The 9,501-nt window shown below is 55.5% G+C and overlaps 1 protein-coding gene across 6 annotated transcripts in view; it reads right to left on the bottom strand.

Annotated features, from left to right (window-relative positions):
* The window catches only part of BDH1 (3-hydroxybutyrate dehydrogenase 1), a 69,298-nt gene that overhangs the window by 4,415 nt on the left and 55,382 nt on the right, over nucleotides 1-9,501 (bottom strand). For 5 of the 6 annotated variants that reach the window (XM_017873489.1, XM_017873487.1, XM_017873490.1 and 2 more), the window contains exons 5-6: nucleotides 8,762-8,903; nucleotides 2,055-2,207 (exon numbers count right to left, since the gene is read on the bottom strand). In XM_017873489.1, coding sequence (XP_017728978.1) covers nucleotides 2,055-2,207; nucleotides 8,762-8,903 — 295 coding nt within the window. The remainder of the gene's footprint in view (nucleotides 1-2,054; nucleotides 2,208-8,761; nucleotides 8,904-9,501) is intronic. The other variant, XM_017873493.1, reaches the window with a different exon arrangement.

Here is a 9,501-nt window from a genome sequence, read left to right as displayed (position 1 = left end):
TCTGACCCACCCAGGAGCCATCTCATTCAGTAGGCAAGGCCAGCTCAGACCCACGCATCAGCATCGGCACCCCTGATCTTCCCTGGGAACCTGGCTGTGCCAGGCAGGACAGGGGAGGACAAGTGAGTGAGAAGCAGGAGGGCACAGTGTGATGGGCAACACACAACTGACTCAAAAACCAGATCAAGCCCGATGCGGTGATAATTTGGGTTGAAAACACAAGGGGAGAAGTGGGAAGCGAGACAGCTGTCTGTGTGGATCTGAGCTTTCACTATAGGCAAGGTCTGGTGCCGGTTAGGGAGAAATACAGCCTAAAAGCTTCCTCTTCCCCTTATGCAGCTTAAAATCCAGCTCCAGTAGTACGATGTGCAGATAAGTAACACACTAAGGCCAAGTGTCTATCCACTGATCGTAACACTGGTAATAGGGGTTGGAGCGCAGAGGAGGAAGTACCTGGGGCTGCAGCTGGGAGGGAGCCCTCAGATGGCCCTGAAAGAGGACAGGGCCTGTGCTGTTAGAATCAACTCCCAACTCCATTCCACCCTGGTAGGGTGGAGCCTGGGTGGAGCCCAGGACAGCCTGGAAAACAGAGCAGCAGGCAGGGGCAGGGGCAGGGTTTCTGAACCTGACTTCAAGGCTAGGACATGAGGAGACAGTCCTGGGCATTGGGAGAGTGTGGTGACCCCCCTACTCCTCTTCCTCCAAAGGCCCTCAGCCACAGGCCCAACCTGGGGGCATCAGGGGCCTTCCGCAGCTCCTCCTGGCCTTGGGAACAGAGGGGTTGGAAAGGGATTGCATTTGGCCCAGCTGGGGAAGCCCAGGCGGATCTGGGACCAGTTTTCCCTATAGGTTTGTACTCGGGGGGGTTGGAAAGGGATTGCATTTGGCCCAGCTGGGGAAGCCCAGGCGGATCTGGGACCAGTTTTCCCTATAGGTTTGTACTCGGGAAGGAACTCAGCCCATCCAGGTGTGTGCCCGGGAAGGAACTCGGCCCATCTAGGTGTGTATCCAGGAAGGAACTCGGCCCATCTAGGTGTGTGCCTGGGGAGGAACTCGGCCCATCCAGGTGTGTACTGGGAAGGAACTCGGCCCATCTAGGTGTGTGCCCGGGAAGGAACTCGGCCCATCTAGGTGTGTGCCCGGGAAGGAACTCGGCCCATCCAGGTGTGTGCCCGGGAAGGAACTCGGCCCATCTAGGTGTGTATCCAGGAAGGAACTCGGCCCATCTAGGTGTGTGCCTGGGGAGGAACTCGGCCCATCCAGGTGTGTGCCCGGGAAGGAACTCGGCCCATCTAGGTGTGTGCCTGGGGAGGAACTCGGCCCATCCAGGTGTGTGCCCGGGAAGGAACTCAGCCCATCCTGGGTGGAGGCACCTTTCAGAAAACTCTTTGAAGTCACTGAAGGGTTGGGGTTTTCATCTAAAATCCTACAGCTGCCCTCCGTGTTCATGCCGATTGTTGCTAGGACGTCACCATAGATGTATGGATCTTACCCTTTTTGCCACGGTTGTTTGCTATGTCAGGGAAAAATCCAAGTCAACGACTTCTGAAGCGGTTTGCTCACATCTGGCCACCCACACGGTTTGAGTGTTTTCTTCGTTTTCCGAATTTCTAATCTTGATTACTACTATTGTTCCCTAATAGCACAACGATCTCATTTTTTAAACTACAGTATAAATAACCATAGAATGAATATGCCAAATTTTACTTAACCACACCCGATTGATACAAAGATGTCTACACACAGCTTTGTGCAAAGGGTGATTCTCTCTCTAGATTAGGTTCCCAGAGTGGGTGGCTGCTAAAATCTTGAAGCTTTTGCTGCATAGACCACTGACCTCTTACCTGCTGTACTTCCTGAAAGCCACACACCTCTTTCCCGCTACCTGGCCACAGCCCCTCTGCCCACCATCACCCCAGGCCCAGCATAGCCCCTGGGACCACCCTTGCTGAGTTGTGGACGTTGGAGCTGCTGGGACAGGTATGTCCATTCTGAGCAAAGATGAACCTGTGGGGCCGGTTCAGGGGCAGGAGGGAGCTCCCTTTCCCACTCACCTTTGGCCCTTCGGATGAGGGGGAGAAAGGATTTCGTCATCCGCACTGTGCCCCACAGGTTCACCTCTGCCACCTCCTTGTAGGTCTCCATGCTGGTGAACTCCACCTCCCCGAACGTGGAGATGCCGGCGTTGTTAACGAGGCCCCACATCCCTGGACAGGAGAGGGATTGGTGTGCGGTGACCACGGGGGCTTGGCCCCAGGCATTGCCCATCAGCCTGCAGGCCAGTCTCCTTTCCACTCCTTTCCTGTGACTTCCCAGCCTCTTGGCCAGTGCTCTCAAGAAACTTTCTAGAGTCACTCAGGAATGACAGGAGGTAAAGAGGCCTAAAGTGCTAACTGCCACCCTCCCTTACGTCTAGAATGTCCAGTGCTCATGCCACATCTGCCTAGCTCGATTCTCTGGGCCCACCATGACCCAGCCTGCCGTGTCCTCCAGCTTTGAATCTCACCTCAAATCCCCACTCCACTCCACCCCATCCTATCCCCACAGCCTGAGTTTCACACCCCGCTCCTGTTTACTCATCTCTGCCTCTGAGCTTTCGCTCACATCTTCTCTTCTCTTGCCAGAAGCCAGGGAAATCACAGGGGAGGCAGGCACGAGGAGGCAGCTGTGTTTTGCAGGGACCTGAGTTCAGTTTTTTGGGGTGCAAAGGCTGGATGGGTCAGAGCCTCAGGACAGAGCTGGGCCCTGCCTGTTTGTTGTGGAAACCCTCAGGGTTCAGTCTCCCGTGGCAAAAGCCCCGTGCTCCTTCCCAAGGCGCAGCCTCAGAGCAGAGCTCCTGTCCTGGGACCATCCCTGCTCGTGGGAACTTGGTGCTGCTTCATTTTCCAAGTTAATCATGGAAATGAGTTTGTGTAAATGACAGAGTAATTGGTCTCTAGCTGCTTTCCTTCCGTGTTACCCAAATTAAAGCGTCATTCACTGCCCTCTGGTGCCTTCTCCTTCAATTACGGAGAATTAAGGGCATTTATTAGGGAAAGGAAATTGCTGGTTAACACAGTGTCCATGAAGAGCTCACTCCCACTCTCCACCAAACCCTGTGGGTGTCTCCCTGCTCTAGGTCTCACCTGTGACCTCGCTCAGATGACAGGAAGCGTCATCCACAACGACCCCAGAGCTCCCACTGTCTCCCTGCAGGACGTGCCTGAGTCTTCACCCTCTTCTCTTCCCAGGAGGAGCAGCAGGCCGCTCCCCACCTCTCATGGCTGACACTTCCACATCGTCTTCGAGACCACAGACACTGATCCTTCTCTCTCTTTTACGCAACTTCAGCTTTTCCATTGCCCATGACTCCAGCCCTTCAGTTCGATACACACAAATGTGTGTTAGATTAATGTCTACAAATGCCACATTTCCATACCCGAAGATCCTTCTGTAACTATGCTACCTGCTCTCCCTCTCTCCACGCCAGGCTTCCAAGAACACACTCTGTCCTGTAATACAAAGATTAGCCAGGCATGGTGGCGGGCGCCTGTAATCCCAGCTACTCGGGAAGCTGAGGCAGGAGAATCGCTTGAACCCAGGAGACAGAGGTTGCAATGAGCTGGGATCATGCCACGGCACTCCAGCCTGGGTGACAGAGCAAGACTCCATCTCAAACACACACACACACACACACACACACACTATCCTCTCCATCTCCCTCCCATACCACACTGGGTCCCAGCCCTCAGCTGTCCTCACTCTGCACTCTCCAGGTCTCCAGGGTGGTGCGCCAAGACCTCACCCCCCGTCTTCACTCTCCTCAGGCTCGCTACAATACGAGTACTGCCAGGACTCCTTGAGGCTCACTCTCCCTCGGCATTAGTGATACCCAGGCATCTCCTGCATCCGCCCTGACACCTTTCTGTCACCTGCCCCCAGATACAAGTGGCCCCCAATGTCCTGGCCTAATCCTGTTCCTCTCAAAGTTGACTCAGCTCTTAGGTGTCCTCATCTTCTTCATGTTTGTGAATTTTCCAGCTGCTTTGTGTCTGATTCATAAGGAACAACATCCCGCGACTTAGCGCGCAGACAGCCCTTCTTCTACCTAAAAATGAAACAACGACATTTGACGCTACTATCCAAAAAAGTTTAATGAAACATGACCTGTGAAGGCACACAGCCCCCGGATCATAGCTTTGATGAGTGTTGAGAGGCGGTGGACCTAGATGCCACCTGGAGTCCTCAGCCAGTGTTCTGAATAAACTCATGGAGGCATTCCCGCTGGTTGGGCGACAGCAATTTTCCTGCAACAACCCCAAGATGGCCTCCACACCAGTGGCCTCCCAGTTCTGGGGAGTCACAGCTCTCTCCTCGTCCCATCTCCTGTCTCACTTCCACCTGAATGTCCCACATTCAGTTAGGTCCCTGACTCACCCTAATCACCACCCTCACATCAAGTTTCCAAGCTGCCCAAGCCTGCTCCTCCTCTTCGTTAATGATTTTACTTTTGTCTGAATCCTCCAGCTCCTCCACCCCTCCCCCATCGAATGAGTCATCAAGTTCTGCTAATATTACATACAGATCAAGATCAACATGACAGCTGGCAGGCCCCTAATTAAGCCCTTTACATTCATTAACTTCCCTGATCCTCACAACCAGCCTGTAAAATAGATCCTAAATTGTCTCATATCCGGTTGAGGCAACTGAAGCTCAGAGCGGTTAAGCACTTTGGTCAGTGTCACCCAGCTAACAGGTGGGGAGGGTGGGATTTGGACCCAGATCTGTCTGAGGACAAAGCCCCCACGCCCCAGGCTGTTGCTGGTTTCCTCTGCTGGGTCGGTTATTCCTTCCTGTTTCCACTGGCACTCGCTTGGGTCCTCTCTCCTGGGCTGCTGGAGAAGCCTCCTCCTGGGTCTCCTTGTCTCACTCACTTCTCCACCTCCATCTTCACCCCACCCCTCAGGCAGACCCCCCCATCAGTCACTTCCTGCTCTATGGTCTCCATCCCCCTTCAGGCTGACCCCCCTCCCCACATCAGTCACTTCCTGCTCTATGGTCTCCATCCCACCTCAGGTTGACCCCCCCATCAGTCACTTCCTGCTCTATGGTCTCCATCCCGCAGCATGGTAGGCCAGGCCTTTCCCAGGCTTCTCGCTTACTCCTCTGCGTGTGTTTTGCTGCCCCGTCAGCCTGACAGCAACTTGTGTTGAAATTCTTCCCATGCTCTTGTAGTGGTCTGATCCAGGCGTGAGCGCTGGACAGCTCTCAGATCACTCTCCCACTTCACAGATGAGCAAGCTGAGGCCCATACAGGGGGCAGGTGCAAGCCCAAGGTCACATTTCTAATAAGAAGTGAAGCCCAGGTCGGGCATGGTGGCTCATGCCTGTAATCCCAGCACTTTCGGAGGCCAAGGCAGGTGGATCATCTGAGGTCAGGAGTTTGAGAGCAGCCTGGCCAATCTCGTGAAACCCCTTCTCTACTAAAAAAAAAAAAAAGGAGCTGGGTGTGGTGACAGGCGCCTGTAATCCCAGCTTCTTGGGAGGCTGAGGCAGGAGAATCGCTTGAACCTGGGATGCAGAAGTTGCAATGAGCCGAGATCGCGCCACTGTACTCCAGCCTGGGCGGCAGAGCAAGACTCTGTCTCAAAAAAACAAACTAATTAATTAACTAAATAAATGTGGACTGACTGACTGGTAAGTGATGTGCCAAGATCAGGCCGTGCCCACAGCCAGCTCTCGGGCCCACTGGCTCAGTGTCCCCTGAGGTGGGGACAGGGAGGGCTGGTCCCAGGCTCCAGAGGTCCCGTCCCTCAGCGTCCTGCGGGGGTGGGAGCCGGTGGCAGAGCTGCGGCTCTCACCAGACAATCTTCTTCATCTCGCCCCCCACCGTGCCTGGCTCCCTGGGCTTTAGCAACAACTGTTCCACAAAGCCAGGCTGCAGGGCATCAAACTCGCCATTCAAATGTGCCCCCTCGGTGGGGCAAGGGGGAGAGGACCCTTCTGACATGTCCTGCGTGGGGTGTGCGTCGGTGGCGGCCACAGCGCGGGGGGACGCTCTGGGAGGGCGCCACCTGGAGTTCACAGCCAGCATTGCCTGAGGGGGGACTGCAGAGGCAAGGCCAGGAAACAGCAGAGCTCAGAGGGGAAGCAGGGAGAGGGAGGGAGACGGGGAAGAGAGAGAGAGCGGGAGCCGGGGGACACACCACTGCGTATCTGACAGAGGTGCTGTTTTTTCAGACCTAAACGTCTTCAAATCTTTTTCCAAAAAAAAAATGCAGTATTGGTTAAGGAAGTTCATGGTGAGTGGTTTACTCACCCTCCAGAATGCACCACGTGGAAAAAGCCGCAGGGGAAGGTTTGTGCATCAGGCTGGTGCTGGGGTGTGAGCTCAGATCCCCGGGCAGGCGGTGAATGTCTCCCCTCTGTGTGGGCCGGGCCGCCCTGCCTTGCAGGTTAGGCTACCGGGCCAGTCCAGTACACAGAGCGGAAGTGGTTCTGCCCCAGAGGCAGGGGACAAGGACCGCCAGCCTGAGCAGCCCTGCCTGGTGCATTCTCTGCTCGGGTCTCCGGTGATGATGCCTTTCCCTGGTCATTTTAAATCACCACAAAACCCACACTATAATCAAATGGCTTTATGACGCTGATGCAGCTGTTTTCCTGCCCAGTAGTTTATGAAGGCAATATAGCTGCTTCCCAGGGAAGGTGGGAGGGAGAATTTACCGCCAGGGAGCGGCGAAGCAGGCTGCACGTTCTGAGCTGGTAATCATCCCAGCGGGACCCATCCTGCCTTTTCTTAATGGGACAGGAGCGCGGGCTCTGCCTGTTAATTCTTAAACAGATGTTCCGTGAGAACAGAGAACAGAGGGGCCTGTGAATGGCTTGCTGGGAGGATGGGAGGGACAGTGGTCTGATGAGGCGGCACATCACTGACAGGCACAGCAGCAGCAGCGTCACCGATAGCCACACACGCAGCCTCTGAGGCAGCTGCTCTGAGAGAGCACATCCCTCTCTGGCTGATACAGGCTCAGCAGAGCTCCCAGCATGAGATCTGGTCACTACTGCCCTTTCCTCCTCCTTCCCCAGCACCTGAGAGCTGCCCCACCCCATTCTGAGGGAAAGCAGACGCCTGAATGAGGCATCCTTTTTCTGCCTGGGCTGTCAGGGAGCTCAAAGGTAAACGTCATAGATTCGCTTCTCCAGATGCTGCTAGGTGGCCGGCTCCAGGGAGCTCCATCTTCCACTGCTGTATTCTACGTGAATGGCACTCCTGTGGTTGGAGGCAGAGCTCCTCCCACCAAGGCCCTCCACTGGCTGAACGGGAAGGATATTTTAGTCCTTATGCCACTAGAACTTTCTGTAGCTTTTGACCCTGTTGGCTACTGGTACTGCCCCCTCCCCCAAACTTTCTGTTGTTTAGCTTCTGGAGCACTGTATCCAACCTCTCTGACAGCTGTCTCTCCCCGTCCTCTAATCCCCAAACACTCACATTCCCGGGGTCCCTCTGTGCATCTCCCCGACTCCCAGTGTCACCTCCTGCCGTGGGCACCGGCTCTTCCAGCCTGGACATTCCCTCAGGATGGGCGCTTGGGTATCTGCCTATCTCCCAACCTGCTCCTGCAGGGCGGGACAGCAGGTGTCCAGGACTATCTTCCAACCTGTTCCTGCAGGGGGGGCACCAGGTGTCCAGGACTATCTCCCAACCTGCTCCTGCAGTGCGGGCACCAGGTGTCCAGGACTATCTCCCAACCTGCTCCTGCAGGGCGGGGCACCAGGTGTCCAGGACTATCTCCCAACCTGCTCCTGCAGGGCGGGCACCAGGTGTCCAGGACAGAGACTTCACGTCTCACCTCATCCCCACATCCAAGTCACCACGTCCAGCCAGCTTCGCCTTCCCAATACTCCTCACACCTGACCCTTCCTGTTTCCCATCACCTACCACCCTAGCTCCAGACCCTGGAACCCACGCTTAACTCCCCCGTTCAATCCAGCTGCACACTGCCACTGCCGTCCTCAGAGGGAGCCTCACAAGTCTCACAATGACCAGGCCATTCCCTCAGGATGACCCCTTCAGTGGCTCCCCAGTGCGGTCAGGAGACCGGCCAAGCTCCCTCACCTGGGATCCAAGACCTCCCTCCCCACCCTCCTTTGCCGCCACCCCCTCCACGTGACCTGACCCATGGCTCATGTTGAGGTGCTGGGCTAATACCACTGCCTGACAAACAGCCCCCACTACCCTCCCTGTGCTGCTCCCAGCTGTGGTTCCTGCTCTCCCCTCCTCTTGGAACGACCATCTCTGCTCTCTGCCACAATCTGCCTTAACCGGCCTGTTTCCGCTGCACCCCCACGGCTGGACGGACCCCTCTTTCCTGTGCTGCTCTGCCTCTCTCTATGGCTCCTTGATTTTGAACTCGGTCCCTCGGCTGAACTATGAGGTCCTGGGGACACACCGTGCCTTGACCAGCTTTGTGTCCCTGGCATCCAACCCAGCTCCTGGGCCAGAGAGGGCATCACTGGGCGTTGGCTGAACTGACCTGAATCAGTGCATAGCCACCCAGCACTCCATGAACTCTGAAATCACCTCCTGACTGTATTTTTCCATTGCCCTATTGCATGGGTGTGTTTAGTGTAATCCCCTTCCTCCTACCGTGCAGGAGGAAGATTCTAAACAATAAGGAAAGGAGTGCGGTGGCAGGATGCCAGCCAATGGAAGGTGATGTTTAGCAAGCGCCCCTTGGAATGGCTGCACATACAACCCCTGCCGCCCAAAGGGGCGCCTGACCTTTCTCAGGGTCCTTCAGGCTCGAGCGGACGATCTCCACCACTTTCTCCACCTCTTCACTGCTGCAGACGTTGAGCTGGACGGTTCTCAATCGGTCACTGTTTAGGCTGTCCAGCTCCTTGACCCCATCATGGCCTTTGTCCTGGGGAGGAGAGAAGAGCTGTTTCTACCTCTTTCCTTCCCACCCTGAGGCAGACCCTGAGGACCCCTGCCAAGGCAGGAGCTGGCCTCAAGTCCCAGCCAAAGCCTCAGGCATGTTGGCAACTGCCCACGGGATTCTCTGGAGGCCTGACCAGGCCTGGCCCACCAGCGTGCGGTTCTTTTTAATCTGAGCACTGCTGACCTATCAAGCACCGAGCTATATGCCACAGACACACCATGAATAGGATGGAGAGCCGGCCCCCAAGGCCTCACGGCAGGATTCTTTCTCCAAGCAGGGGTTGCAAACTTACGTGGGGCAGGTGGGGGCCCTGGGGAGTACAGGACATGTCAGGAATTACCCATGTGGGGATGCAAGCCCAGGGTTGCCAGATGCTTACATTTTTAAGCTAGTAATTGGGAAATCTCTTAATTCTTTTAAGTGTTGGCAACTTAGGCACATTAAAAAAACAAAACAAAATAAAACACTGTGTGGGCCAGAGCACGTCCACAGGCCACATAGGACCAGCAGGCTGCCAGTTTGCCACCTCCTTTCTAAGCCAAGGGCCCATCAGCTCCAAACTGGTAAGAGGCCAGAGCCA

This window comes from Rhinopithecus bieti, unplaced genomic scaffold (genome assembly GCF_001698545.2).
Source record: "Rhinopithecus bieti isolate Rb0 unplaced genomic scaffold, ASM169854v2 scaffold_5626, whole genome shotgun sequence".
NCBI classification, from domain to species: domain Eukaryota; kingdom Metazoa; phylum Chordata; class Mammalia; order Primates; family Cercopithecidae; genus Rhinopithecus; species Rhinopithecus bieti.
This window is presented reverse-complemented; position numbering and strand designations above follow the sequence as displayed.